The following is a 15,134-nucleotide window of genomic DNA, read 5'->3' on the forward strand; positions in this document are numbered from 1 at the left end:
AGAAAACAGCTGCTGCAAGCCTTAAGTTTGGTTATGGTCAGTTGTGATGGGGCTCCCAGTACTGTAAATGGTGAGAGAAGAGGGTGGGGGAAAGATGGGAGCTAATGCACTTTTCCTATGTAAGCACTGGTCTATTTAGAGGAATCAAAACAAATCTTACAGACAAGGGAGGTGGTTAAAAGGAAAAGCATAGAAGACAACTAAAAACTAACACAAAACACATACACAAAAATTAATCAGTGTTGAGAAATACTACTGCTGACCTCCTTTGTTAAATTATCAGTAGATACTTCCATGTACTGCCAATGAGAGAGGGGAAGGAAAAAATAAGTGTGTTGATGAAAACATGTGCTCCTGTAGGAAGGACATTATCTCAGAGTAAACTGCAGCTGTATTAACAAGTGCAAATTAAATAGCACTCAAGGTTAAGAAAAAAGTTTAAAAGTAGTCTGGAACTTGAGACCTACCTGCTTGTTCCCCTAAGTTAGTTTGCATACTTGCTCAATCAAAATCTAGCCCCCTACCCCCAAATGAAGATAACTGCTACTAGTATCATCAAACTGAGGATAAGCAAGTAAGCTGTCATTCAAACTCTAATGGTAGGTAAACTCTGTCAAGGTCCCACTGAAATTTGGGTATCCTATACTAAAATTTGGGTATCCAACTAAAGTTTCAGACTAACTGCTGTCTTTTAAAAGCTCTTTAAAAGAAAGGGAACTAATAAAGAATCTTAGTAACGCAGGATCATCTGACTCCATTATGCTCTTTCCTCTCAAAGGACAAAATTCTGTTCCTGCTTAGGCCACAATCATAATGAGCAATCTACAGGACCTCTAAAAAGACACTGGCTGCTGGGAAGTTTTGCTTTTTCATAGCTATCCATGCTATTATTAAAAACTCCATAAAATAAATGGACCTCCCTATCTCTTATCCACAAATCTTCAGGTCTCTTATGTTCAATAAAAACCTTTTCCTGCAGGAAGAGCTAAAACACTAGTCCCCTTTGTGCTGGAGACAATTTATGTGTACTAGATTGGGCATGGGTAGGGGGTGGTTATCAAGCTGAGATCTTTGGGGCTTGGTAGCAGAGGAGCAAAGGGGAAGAGAGCTATCGTGTTTTGATCACAACCTGAAAAAAAAAAACACAACACAGACGAAATTAAGTGTGCAAGGAAAGATGGAAAGGGAAGGGTCACGACAGGTGATGGATCATGTAGTGTTCCACTTCTTGCATCCTGTCTTTGACAAACTTAATTTAAATAGACTGTACACTTATATCATACTGACATGCAAGAAGACAATATAAATCTAAGTGACAATATAGCAGACTTCACCGTCAAACTCATTGTTCAAAATAACTTAAGATTATTGTATTCTACTCCCTGCTATGATGCAAATATATCCAATAGATGTCAAACTGAAAAGAATATGATTTTAGCATGTAGAAAAGCATGGTGTTGCGCTTTTAATTACCTACTCATGGTGTTTAGAACCAACAATTGCTGAAACAATTATTAACACCAAGTATAACTAGCAATGTGATGGAGTCTTCTCAATGTTGCTTTAGTAATAAGGTGCAGCCTTAGGGGCGTAGGGGGGGAATCAGGATCTTATAACTCATGTTTTAGGAGTACTGCAGAGGTGAGAAAGTAGATGCATTTCCAGATTATTTGTTGGAAAAATACAGAACTCGTGAATGTCTGTTAAAGTATAGCTTAGAATGATATTTTTCCCATTTTTCAAAGAGGTGTCCTTTAATTGTATTTTTATGTAGTTCTATTTTTTTAATACACTTCGAGTAGAAAATTCTTCTCAGCTCTTGTATGATCTACAAATGCACACTTCAGTATTCTGAAAATCTTTCTGAGGGCTGTTTCTGACAGTGTCGGCATTCTGCTCTTTTTCTCAACACAATAGCCAGATCCTCAGAGAAAGCAGTTGCACTAGCAAAGAACAGCAGCAGCACTAGAAGAGTAGCAATCCACCCCGACAAGCAAGAGACAAAGCTTCAGATTACAATGTTTGTTCTTGAATTGAAATGTTTGAAATGCCATGTGTGCACTTCATTTAACTCAAGCACAGAATATTATATTACTTTAAAACAAATTGTATCAGATCTCACACCAAGGTACTTAACTTACCCCTCCCATTGTAATGCCATCAATAAGTGCCACATATGGCTTCTTGCAAGTGCCTGTAAGAAATGTAAAAAAAAAAATATTGTACGTTTTTTTCAAAAGAGTGGACCTGTGACTGTATACATGACGCATTTCCCCATGTCTTACTTCAGCAAGAGCAACAGAAAATAAATGGTAAATTAAACAGTAAAATATCAACTTACAATGAAGGTACTTCATGTAATTCTTAAGCAATGGAAAGAAACACCAGTCACTGACTTACTGCATTCTGAGTGTTGTAAGAGAACATTATACAACCATCAAATGTCAGGTTGTCTGCTATCTGAGTACCTGAGAACTTAGCCACATCTGGCTATTATAAATAGCTTTGTAGGATGTTGGAACACAACAGTTTCCCTTTCACCTCATCTCACAGCCTGGATTAACAGCACAGAGTGCCTACCAGCACTCCAGTACTCTACTACAAAGCCAGATGCATTGGTAGGTTTCAGCCAAAATGTGACTATAAACTACTGCAATGCAAACATGTTCTGTCTTGCCAGCTCTGTTGGATGTTACAATGCTGAATGTGGTGCAGGCAGGTTGAGATTGTAATGTCCTAAAGTACCACAGTTTTATCTATCACCTTCATCTGTTGAGGCCTTTAGGAGGCATGAAACCAAAGACCTGATGCTCTCAATTACCATTCATGGAAAGATTCAGGAGTTCACTGTGAATGAAACCGCTGCCTCATATTCAGTGTTTTCAGGTCAGACTTAAAGTTCAGTCAGGTTGTTGATACAGGTATCCGCTGCAACCATGTTGCTAACTTTTCTGCAGCAACTTTAGATCCTTGTTTAAAAAAAGAACTATTTTAAAAGGCAATTCAGTCCTTTAAATTAGTAGTTAGAAAATATAACAGAATTGAATTTTTAACTTTGTTCTTACATGAACATATAAGCTAATGCACAGACTCTAGATGCTAGTCTTTGAACTAAATTTCTATAGAAGCATGCCTTCCCAATAGCAAATGCTGTGAAAGCAGCTCCCCTCTGTATTTTTAAGTTGTAAAATATAAGATATAAATAACCTTTTTGGCAGAAGTCTCAGTTTTAAATGAATACAATCATACCAAAGTTACCAAAAATCTACAGTTTTTAATTACATGCATTATAGACATAGAACACCCTAATCATTTAAAAAAAACTAACACCTTTAAAGTACGTACCCTTCCAACATTTGAATAGACTAGAATAGATAGTTGGAAGCGCCTACAATGATCATCTAGTCCAACTGCCATGGTAATACTAGTTTTTCCCAAGTACATGAAACCTTGAACTATTTTTCTTGATGAAGGCAGGAAGGGTACATGACAAACATGCTAAAACTGGAAACTCTGTCAAATGAAGTAAAAATAACTTTTCAGAAATTACTCTTACTTTAATCACTATGCTCTCCTGTCAACCTGAGTCGATATGCAACATGTTCACCTCTCCTCCCATAGTGACTAATACTGGATACAATGTTTAAAAACTCCAACTGTAGTCAATTAAAGTATGTTTGGAGAGGTTTTTTTGCACCAAAACATTCAACTCTTGACTTTCACCCAAAAGAATTAATATCCTTTCTTAATATCCTTTACCCTGGTAAACATCACCCACTGCCTTTGCTGTTAAGTTATTTTAAGACCACATACTCCTAGGTTCTTTGCAATAAACTAAGGCAGTTAACTCCTAGCTTGAGTATTCATTTATGCAGTTTATTTAAACAGAAATCTTTAATATAATTTGATCTTCTGCTTTCTGAATACTAATGATTTTCTGTGCACCGATTTTCATCTCAGGTCTTCTTTGAAGTACATCAATGATACCTAGTGCAAAAATGCACTGTCTGCATCTAAGACTTAATTCATCCATACCGCAAATGTAACTACCCAGAACAATGGGATGAGATATAAGGTAGCTATCCTAATAGCTTAAACAAAAGAAACAAATTCTGCATCCAAGGTATAAAAATGAGATATGTTACACTATTGGTATTGAACTTGGTAAAAAAAAAAAAACATTACTACTTCTATTATGTTATTGCAGTCTCTTATAGATTAGCAAAGAGAGAAAGTGAATTTACATTCGAAGCCACTATTATGAAAGCTGTACTGCTTCAGAATTTGCTATTAAACATACCAGTGGCATTGTTCAAGATATATTCTTCTCTGAAGAAATCTTCTGCCAGTCTATCTCCAACTTTTCCTGCATCTGCGATGGCTTAAGGGAAATAAAAATTCTAAAGATAACTATAAGTTTAATAGAAAATACAATAACAAGTAAAAAAAATTAATAGCACATGATAACAGGTGTTTTTTTCCTTCAGCAATCAAACAGCAACTTAATTCTGCTTCATTTTATTTGAGAAAATTTGCTCAAACAAATAGGAACGCGAAGTTTCAAATTTGAGTCAATTCTATTATGCTGGAGACTCTGTCACATACTTCTTTTGAGAGTAAAGTCCATTTTCTATGCTATGGAACCCCTCCTAATGTCTTGTAGTCCTGTTCGTGATATTTCGTATCAATATATAGAACACCCACTTAAAACTGATTATACTGCAGTCTCTGAATACTAAAAATGAGAAGCCAATTAGAGCATGGCATAATTTAACAATAACCTGTGCTGCTTTGTTGATCTAAAATTTAAAACAACTGCTAATTTTCACAGTTTGGAGACTTCCTACAGTTGATAGTTATGAAATAATCACAGATACATTGTTCACCATTGTCAGCTCTGTATCTAGCCATCTCAAACATCAGACACAAATTAGCCAGTAGTAACAGAGCTACCTATTAGGACCGTTCAAATTTCTTGTAAAGAAGCTGTCAGTAATGAAAATCTGGGAAGAAGGAGGTAGAGACAAGAACCCTCTCTTCCTAGGAATGACTGGCTGCTATTACTAGTTATTCATTAAAAACCCAATTTTTACTCTTTTATACAATGTTCCAACAGCTGTCTCCTGACAAATAACTTAAATAGCACCTGCACATCAAGGTGTTATAAGAAGTCAGCTCAACTAATCTCTCTTACTGTTGTGTAGCAAGTCTCTGTTTACCTGAGTCACAGTAAATAAAGGAAATCAACGCAAAGTAGTAATTGGCAAAGATAATGTCAAATGTTTAAGTGACTACAGTCCTTACCTCTGATGTCACCCCCAGCACAAAAAGCTTTTCCTCCAGTTCCCTTTATAATTATTAGAAAAGTTTCAGGATCTTGCTCCCAAGTCTAAAAAGAAGTAAATGTTTCCATGTAAGATTAAAATCTGTGCAAAAAATGCTTTTTCTGTATGCTGTCTATAATTCTTATTTTACTTTTGCAAAAAGCAAACCAAACCATACTTAAAATAGTTTTGTCTTAAATAGAAGTTTGGGAGCTACGTGTCTTTCTGCCATTCCTGTGTCCTATTCAGTCTTGACATCAGTGATCAGCAGAGTTGCCTTGTGTATTTCATAAAAATGCCTACGCAGAGCTCCCAATCTCTGAAGAGCACTCCCCAAATGGGGCCCGACGTTAACCTCAATGGGAACACAATGCTGGGAATACGGAAGATATAACAACAGTGTTTCAGGACAAATCATGAAAGTTGTGTAAATCTAAGATGCATGGCAAGGAAAACAGCATTTAAATTGTTGATGGATTTTGTCAAAATGACTGCAATCAATGCTAATCAAGGACTGGATCAAATCAATTTGTGCACAGATGTTTTGCTAGGTACAAAGACTATGGGGGGGGTGTTTCTGAATTAAATACACTGGTACATGACTTCAGCAGTGGTGCAACCATATTGACAAAAAGATGCTGCTTACAGGCTTTTTCTGCATCTTAAACTATGCTTATGTATCCCTTATTCTAGTAAGCGTACCCAGATAAAAAAGAGACAGGATATTTCTCTATACCAGCAACTGTACTTAAAATTATGCCACCTTTTAAGGTTGTGCTTCAAATAAAGCCCGGTACTCAGCACTACAGATTAAGTATTTTTTTTTTCTTTAAACATCCTTCAAAGAATGGATAAATTTGCAACACAACAGTCTACCAAAACACCAGAAGGTGGGTAACTATCCACCAAATACTGTTATCTAATAAGTTTGACTTTGTGCATATGACAAATAATATCATTAAATTAAAAAGGACTATATGCATGCTTAAGATTTCACATTACTTCACTAGCTTGTAGAAACAGTGCCTGTAAATCCATAAAGTTCTTCTTTAAGGAATGACACACTGACAGCACCTTGCTTCCTAATGACTTGTATCTTTTATTTCAGCCATGCAGCCTCCCCACAAAACATGCACCCAATCAAGAGGCAACACCACTGTACAGCTTGGAATTCGTGCATGCTGACTGACTAGCTGAGTGTTGCCAAAAGGAACATATAAACTCTGGGCACTGCTCACTTTTAATTCAGTCCTGGTTTTAATATGGGTGTCTCTTATCTATCCAGATGCTAAATTTAACTTTGTCTGACAGCTTGTTTCTTAGAAAGATGAGAAGACACGTCAAACTTGCTTGAAACTGTCTGTTCTTTCCCATCCTATAAATCTGAGCTTATTGGCCAGTGTACTCACATAGACTTTAATGCTTTAAATCAGTACACTAAGAAGTGTCAGACTGAATTTTAAAATTGGTTTCGGATATTGTATGTATAGTGGATGGGTAGAAGTGGAGCTACTAACCTTTATTTGTGGATAAATTTGTTGGATCATAGAAAAACTTAGTGCATTGAGAACCTTGGGTCTATTCAAAGTTATTATTCCCGCACCTCCTTTCTTTTCCAACAACACTTCAGCTGTCGAATCTGTATGCTTAGACATTTTCTGTACATGCAAAAACAAATAAATAAAGCAAATGTCATCAGTTAGGTATCTTGACTAACATACTTACAAGCGTGCTTGCGGAAATATATTCTCAAAACTCACTATTTAAGATCAGAAAACATGCATTTTGGAATTGTATGCTAGGGCTTTCCCACTGTACTTCAAGATTTATTTGCAGTTCCTAAACAGTTCTTTCGAAACCAGTTTATGTTTGAGTCCTTCAGAGTAATAACCCTCGGACAAGTTTTTGACATTTGAGTTCATTTTTTAAAAATTGCTTTGTCTGTAAGTAACTTTTAACAGTAGAGAACAGATCACTAAACTATTTTCACAATTGATTTCAAACTCACAGTTAAATGACATTTAAGGAATATACGGAAGCTAACACAGAAACTAATTGTAAAAGTAGGTAAGGCAAAAGAATTCAACTTTAACTTACAGTATAATAGAAACTTGTAACAAAGTGCTCAAAGACGTGGGCAACGTTATGCCTGAGCAATAAATGATGGCAGTCAGAACCACTGTGAGCAGACACATTAGAAGTTGCATGTACTGTCTGCCTCAGGGGAGTTAAGAGTCCTAAAAGCTTCCAACTCAGTCAAACAAGATGTTCTTACCAAATGTTGTAATATTACTTGCAGTCTGTTGAACGGCTTCAGCCTGAAAAAGAAATATTAAAAAAGATAGCTAAAATCATAAACTAGCTACTTAATCCCCAAATATATGACTGCTGAGTTAAGCAAAGCTTTGTCAAAAAAATTCTGAACACAATTGTTCTACATTCTCCTTTTTAAAATCAAGTAAAACTAGAGTATAATTTTGATATCAAAACAGTTGGAAACTTCTTTGCTTACTAGTAAATAGATAGCAGATGCCAACTACTAATGTTTTCTGTGTTCAAGTTAGAAGGAGAACCTGGAAATAATATGACAAAGAGTTTGGGGGACATGTTTGATACTTAGCAGCGTGTCTCTTTTGAAGATTTACAGCCTTCTTCTGGACATTTAAATACTAGAATTTTTAAAAAAGGTCTTGTCAAAAACTTGTGCATTTCCAAAGCTTCCATTACACCAAACCTGCCCTCATGTCCTTGCATGTATGTGCATTTATGTAAGGTTTGTGTAACAGCTTGAGCAAGGCTCAAAGGAGATACCCATCCTGTGACTTTCTGTTACTTGATTTAAGCAATGAGGCTGTTATTTATTAATTGTTACTGTACTCTATTGAGGAGGACAGTTACCAAGGGCATTTGCTGGTCTTCAAACACCTGGCTTGCATCAACATTAACGAGCAGCTTTTATCTTTCAGCTACTTAAGAGCACAAAACACAGCCAATTAACATGTTACACGCTAATATCCCGGCGCCCTAAGATAGTTCTGAAGTACATGCTCGTTTTAGAGTGGTAAAGCTAATCTAGGCCTGGCTAATCTAGGCCTAAATTATATTTATACCAGTTCAGGGGTTTACAGTCCCCGGCATCAGCGGCCTTCCCAGACCCATCGCTCCCTGCCGCAAGGCAAAGGCAAAGCTGCGAGCGCGGCCGGCCCGCCGCCATTTCAAGACCCTCAGCGGGGAGGGGGAGGGTGCGCTGGAGACGCCTCGCCGCGCCTCAGGGCGGCCACCGCCGCTTCCCCGTTACCTGGAGAGCGGCCTCAGCACCCGGGCCGCCATGGCGGCAGCCGGCGCGGTCGATCGCCGTCATGGGGTAATCGGTACGGCGGGGTGTAAACCGGAGCGGGGGGGGGGGGGGAGGGCGCATGCGCGGGGGAGCGGACGGCGGGGCCAGCTCCGTTCTCTTCAACCACCCTCACCCTGCCCCGGGAAACGGGTAGGTGTGAGGGGCTACCGCCTCCTCCAGGCCCCTCGCTACCGGGCGCCGCTGAGGGGCGGCCGCCCGCCTCCGGGCCTCCCCCCGCCGGTCGCCCTCCCGCCCTCAGGGGCGGGAGGGCGACCGGCGGGGGGAGGCCCGGAGGCGGGCAGTTGGCCCCGAACAGCCCCTTTCCAGTCAGCCGGGCGACGGCATGGGGTTTGTAAGCAAGGCTGCAGGCCCCTTGCCCGGTAGTTGCATGAAGGGTTTTCCTTACCTTGACAGGATCTGGGCCATAGGGGTGGTGCTCCCCATCCTGGAGTAGGCCAGGAGTTGTGAGGATGTGAAGTGAGGCTGTTCCTTCACCGGTGAAGCAAATGATGCCATATGTAGCAATAACGTAAAGCATGGTGGTTGCTGCCCGAGGTGGAAAGCACCGTGTTGCCAAATTACCTTCAGAGCTGAACTTTGTGGACTGACACTGCATTTTGATGATTTATTGTTTTCAGCAGTGAAACCGGTTTCTTAATTTCTGACCTCCCTGTTTCTCCTCATCCTTTACACCTGCTGCCACACCTGTGCTGCCCTTTGAGCTACTGACACACAGATTAGTGAGCTGGGATTAAGGAGCTGCTGAAATGTAACATCCCACCAAAACCTGGTTGTCCGAGGAGGCAAATACAGGGATTAAACAGCTAATGTGGTTACTGCCCCGACAGTAGCCAGGGACAGAACTGTGAGCTCAAATGCAGCACGTGTTCAGCATAAATAGACTCAGAAATTGCAACCAGAAAAATTGCCATTTTTTAAAAAATAGAAGATTAAGGCATTTGAAAATGTATGAACTTCGTAGTAGGAGTCCATAATACTAAATTCACTTTTATTTCAGTAACTATGTGAGACCAGATTTTTTTAGGCTGACACATACCAGCATGAGACTGATACTGAAAAAATGTGTGATGAACCATGGAGTAAATGACAATACAGTGCATTAGGTAGAAATGTAGCTTCACCATCTCTCACTGTAGCAAGTTCTTAGCACTGGCTGTCTTGATTCACATTCATATTTAAAAAAAAAATATCATAAACCTGGTAGCAAAATTATTTTGCTGGAACAAAAAAATCCCAGCTCTCAGAAGCACTTCTAGAGAAGTCCCCAGAGGGCAACCTTGCTCTTCATTTCGAGAAATGATTCAGCCCCTGCTTATAGCAGCGTCATCTGTATTGGCGTTTCCGTTGCAGTAACTCTCAGGGTATATTAAATTTGGTTGTAAAAATCTTAATCAACCTAAATAGGCACAAAAAAAGACACAGAACATTTCTGTATCGTGCAGTCTCAGTTTTCAGTCTCGAACACTGAACGAAAAATAACTAAGAACAGGACATGAGGTGCTTTTGCAGGCATTGGGAGACTGCCTACTGCAAACTAATTAATTGCAGAATTCATCAGGCAATCCAGACTATTCGAACTTTTACCTACAGATTATATGATCATCAAAGATGCAGCCTATTAGTGTCATCTTGAGTATATACAGGCTGTTTTACAGCAAGTACCATGCAGTTAAATCTAAACCAGTCTAAATGACACCACATTATCACAGTTGCCAAATCTGAACCCTTACTTAGATTTTTTTTTTATTATTATTTTTGAGGATGAGATAACTCTGCATCCCTCATCCAGGCATAAGCAAATTATAGGGAGTTTGATAAGCAGATGACATTTTTTTACTTCGTATTCTATGAAAGCCTATACATTTCACAGACAAATATGAACAGAACCTTTCTGTAGGGTAATCTTTTTGTTAGTGTTGTTGTGGAAATTAAGAAACCAGTGTGTGGAGGCTAACCTTGGGTAAAAGCAGGTGGAGGCTGTTCGGAAACCCCTGGAAATCTCTTAATAAATTCCACCTGCACATGGTGCACATGGGCAAGGCTGTGATCAGGACATGATTACATAGGATGTCTGTTTCTAGAGTCCAAAATAGAAGTCAGTGGTCTGATTGATCTTTTAATTATCCTGATTTTAATCTGTTGCCCCCATCTATTCCCCCCCTGGCTTCAGTATAACTAATGGTGTAGACCCTTTCTTTGTTGTCTTCCAGCTGTATGTCTGATTTAGAACAAGAGTCGGGCCTGCTCATTTGTAAACAGTGAAGTAGCAGCAAGCATTGTCTTGCAACAGCTACTGATGTCTTTCAACAGAGCTGACACTGAATTTATGCTTAATTTTTAAATTGGTTTCAAGAAGAAGGAGTGGTGACAGAAGAGCCATCTTCCTTAACCCTAGAATTCTACTTCATTTTAAAACATGCTGGTGATGGCTTAAATTTATCTATAGTTTTGGCGGGGGGTAGGGGGGATGGTGGGTGTTAGAAAATTGCAATTTTCTCACAGACAGCCATTTAGTGACTGAAAGCCAGTCCAAAAAGTAACTCAGATATCCTGGTTTTTAATAGTCCTCCTGCACACCCTATTTTCTGCAGAGTGGAATATCAAAGTGAAAATGTTTTCTAAAATGTAAATAAAAGACTTCTATAAGTAGAAATAGAGAAAAGAGGGAAAATACTGGAGTTGCACGAGAATAAGCAGAATGAGATGACCTTTAACCTGGGAGTTTACGGATGGTATTACTGTTAGCAAAGAGGGCTGCAGGAGACTGGATATACCAGGGGTGAACAGCACCCCTACTAACCAAGCCAGAAACTCCGGGAGTATAAGTGCAATAGCCAGAAGGATAGGCAGGTTGTAATTCCTCCCCTTGGAGAAATTTCCTGGCAGTGTGTTCAGCAGGTTTGGAAAGAGAAAACAAATTGCAGACTGTAGGAGGGCTTTAGAGTTGAGCAGATGTTTTTGGGTTTTGTTTCTGGGGTTTTTTTGGTTTCTTTTCCAGAAAAACATATAACTTCAGGACGTGGGAGCTCTTGTTCCCGAGAAGGATTCCAAGAGCAGCTCAGCTGTGTTCTGTATGCCACCTATATAACCCTAATTAATCATTAATTCATACCTTTCACTTACTTGCCTCTGAGAACTCCCAGCGTAGTTCACCAAGACCAGATAATAAATGGTACATGTACTTCATCATGTCCCGTGCTCCTGTGTCCAGGCTTGCTGTAAATTTAATCTGTTCCTCTGCTGGTCTACCAGCTAGCATCTAATTTCTCTATGTGTGGGTAGTAAGTGCATCCTTACAGTGTATCAAGGTAAGGAAAAATAAGTCTGTGAAGGCTTAAGGAATAGAACGGGAAAATTTCCAGTTCATCCCTGCTAACTGGTTACTACTGTGCTGACAAGCAATCTTCAAATTGTTTTTTCTTAGTCCAGTCTCAGTTGACAATATTCTAAAACACCTCCATAGATGACACAGGTTCAGATTTCCTTGCGCCAGCATGGACGCCTAGTACTGCAGTGGAGAGTCTTCCATTGACGTCAGTGAGAGTAGAAGTAGGCTTAAAGTAAGTGGAAAACTAATCTGTTTCTCCACTCGCTAACAATAGACCAGCCCCGGGAAGGACTGAAACACAGGAAACACATATGTAATATGGAGAAGCAAATTTCTACTTTTGCCTGTAACGTGAGTAATCCCATGGGAACAGAGTGCCTTCCCCAGAGATTTTAGTCAGACACTTTTCAGATAACGAAGTCATAGATTTGGGATGAGGGCACAGCTAATGGCATGCAGTAGTGAATTTCTCCTGTAACAAGAAAGGGTGTGTGAGGGGAAAAAATAAAATTTTCTTTTTTCCTTTTTTTTTTACCAGTTAATTTGCATCTTATCAGTGGGGAACTAGAAGTGTTTGGAAAAGGATGAAAGCAAATCCATAACGAAACTGTGTGAGCGAAGTAGTTTTCATTTTCTTTTGGCCTCAGAGGGCACCGGGGAAAGCATGGGGGTGGGTGGGTGCTGCTGCAGACGCTGCCGTGTTGGTGAGGCCGGGGGAGAGGCCCCAGGCAAGGTCCGTCCACCAGTGGGTTCCTCCCCTCCCACCACCTCGCCTGAGACATACCACTCGCGCTGCATCCACCCTGCCAGTACCCCCTGGGTTAGACGGGACCCTGGGCAAACACCCTCCTACATCTTTCTTCCCTGCTGCCACAAGCAATCTGTCACTCCTCCCCTCCAACCACCCTCCACCTACGCAGAAAACCATAACTGTAAGGAACGCCCTCTTCCCTTCCCCCTTCCCTCCCCACGGATCTGTTCTTCTTCGTGTGTGAAAAATGCTGTCTTCCTAGAGATCTGGTCACCCCTGAATTTGGCTTTGAGACCCAAGCTGTTTGATACCTTTTAGGGCCACAGCTTGGAAAGCTCTGCTTGCAGATCTATTGTGTGAGCTTTTCATTTGCATATAATTGCACATGTGCAGGTGGGAAGGGGCTATTTGCTTCCCACTTGCTTTGATATGTCTCCCTTCCTAAGAGGGCCGCTTCCTTCCCTTCCTGCTCTCGGCCTCCCACGCATCCAGCAATGAGAAATGCTGCAGAAAACTGACCAGCTACCAACCCGCCCACCTGAGGAGGAGGAGGAGCACCAGCAGCAGCAGCAGCACATTTCTCTCTCTCTCAGCTTTTTAAACACAGTTAAAAAGAGCTGTAGTGTGGGTGGAAATAGCTGTAGGGAGTGTGTGTGGGAATGGGGCCAGAGGAAAGTGAATTTTCTATTGGTAGGACAGTTACTTCTAGTGGACAAAAAAAAATCTCCCAAGGATATCTTACTGCTGAGGGTGTCTTTGGCTGTATAATTAGTTCATAAGGTTGAGTTTCCCAGGTCTGGAAAGAATGAAACTGAGTTTCTTTTTCCCTGGTAGTGCAAGTGATGGTACAGTGGCAGCCAGCACTCCTCACTCGGGGAAGCTTGCCTACAAGGCTTCAGGAGGCTGCTTAGCAAGTAATATTTGTATTGCATCCTGTTGTGTCCTCACGTCTCTTGTTCTGCTCACGATGTGTGTGCTTGATTCTGTGAGAATTAGAGCTGCCTGTATGTAGGAAGAGAAAAAGGCATGCGGTTTTCACACAATGTGGGTCTGTATTTCAAAATACCATCCCTGTTGGACCTCTTGAAATAGCACTATCCCAGAATATCAGTTAATTCAGGATTTACTCTAAATTTGTGCTTCTACAAGGAATTAAATTCAAGCTTATTTATGTTAACAGGACGTTATTTGAGGTGCTTTGCTTGTATTACATGAAAATAGCAGTGAAACTAGTATAGGAAAACAGAACTTGTAAGACTAGTGGTATAGAGTGCAAAGCGGTACTGCTGTTTTTTAGGAAATATCTCTGATAGACTCCAAGAACCAAGGGAACAGAGCAGCTTTCAGGTTCTGACTTGGTTTGACTTCACTGTCTGGAATACAGGTTTTACAATATGTAATCCTAATCAAATTTGTCCTAACTTGAGTTAGTTACATGCAATCTTCTCAATCCAAAAGTCTACCCATAAATTTGTTTTGACTAGATTTCTCACCAGCACCAGACTTTCCATATGTATTACCAATGCAGAATCTTATATCAGGATGTAATGATCTGTAATGATTCAAAGAGATGCAATAAGAGCCACTTAATGAAATTTGACTCTCAAAGTATAGGAGATTTTTTTTAAATATTGTATAGGACATGTAACTTTCTCCTAGTGAGGAGAAACCTCAAACTTGTTATTTGAATAGTTTTAGCCCTGTGAAGTAACTTTCTTCATGGAAAAGGAGTGCACACTGGAGTGCAAAATCCTGTCACAAGGCAACCTACCCTCTAGTCAAGACACAGCAGTTTGCCAGACCCGTTTCACAGACCAGGGCTGCACAGATACAATGCAGTAGGGAACTGGGCTCACTGGCTTCAGTGCCTCCCCCGCTGCCAGCCTATCTGCTGTAGCTCTGAAGATTTTACCCTAGAGTAGGAATGAAAAATGCAGGCATAATTCCTTACACTGATCAGCTCAGAAACAAAGGAAGTTATGAATAAGCCTAATTAACATATTTGCATGTGACACAACATAAAGATCAGCTGATGGACTTACATTAGCAAGAGTTAGAGCAGTATCAATGGAGATGTAACCTTAATGGAACTAATTATCCTGATGTTTTAAAAGTCTTATTTCTGAATGGTGATTAATATTTTAAATACATCCCTATAACCTTCCACTGAATCTTATGTAACTCATAATTATAATCTACTGGAATTACATACCCACCCTGAGGAGGAACAATATTCCAAATAGTAAGTTCATGTCACTTGACTGATTTACTTTAAAACACTGCAGTAATTCTTTTGTCAGTAGCATTTTGAAGCACTATTGGTCTGCTTGTAATTCTATCTTGCATTTAGCATTGGTTCAGGTAACTTTAAAG

The 15,134-nt window shown here is 40.0% G+C and overlaps 1 protein-coding gene across 1 annotated transcript in view; it reads right to left on the reverse strand.

Moving 5' to 3' along the window:
- Positions 1 to 8,888, reverse strand: part of HIBCH (3-hydroxyisobutyryl-CoA hydrolase) — a 48,055-nt gene extending 39,167 nt beyond the window's left edge. The window contains exons 1-6 of the mRNA XM_087732442.1: positions 8,623 to 8,888; positions 7,600 to 7,642; positions 6,842 to 6,982; positions 5,305 to 5,389; positions 4,301 to 4,381; positions 2,142 to 2,194 (exon numbers count right to left, since the gene is read on the reverse strand). Coding sequence (XP_087588568.1) covers positions 2,142 to 2,194; positions 4,301 to 4,381; positions 5,305 to 5,389; positions 6,842 to 6,982; positions 7,600 to 7,642; positions 8,623 to 8,654 — 435 coding nt within the window. The 5' untranslated portion in view covers positions 8,655 to 8,888. The remainder of the gene's footprint in view (positions 1 to 2,141; positions 2,195 to 4,300; positions 4,382 to 5,304; positions 5,390 to 6,841; positions 6,983 to 7,599; positions 7,643 to 8,622) is intronic.
- Positions 8,889 to 15,134: the final 6,246 nt, after the last annotated feature.

The sequence above is a fragment of the Nipponia nippon genome, unplaced genomic scaffold (genome assembly GCF_047370975.1).
Source record: "Nipponia nippon isolate SJK-2023a ecotype South Korea unplaced genomic scaffold, ASM4737097v1 scaffold_5, whole genome shotgun sequence".
Classification (NCBI taxonomy): Eukaryota; Metazoa; Chordata; class Aves; order Pelecaniformes; family Threskiornithidae; genus Nipponia; species Nipponia nippon.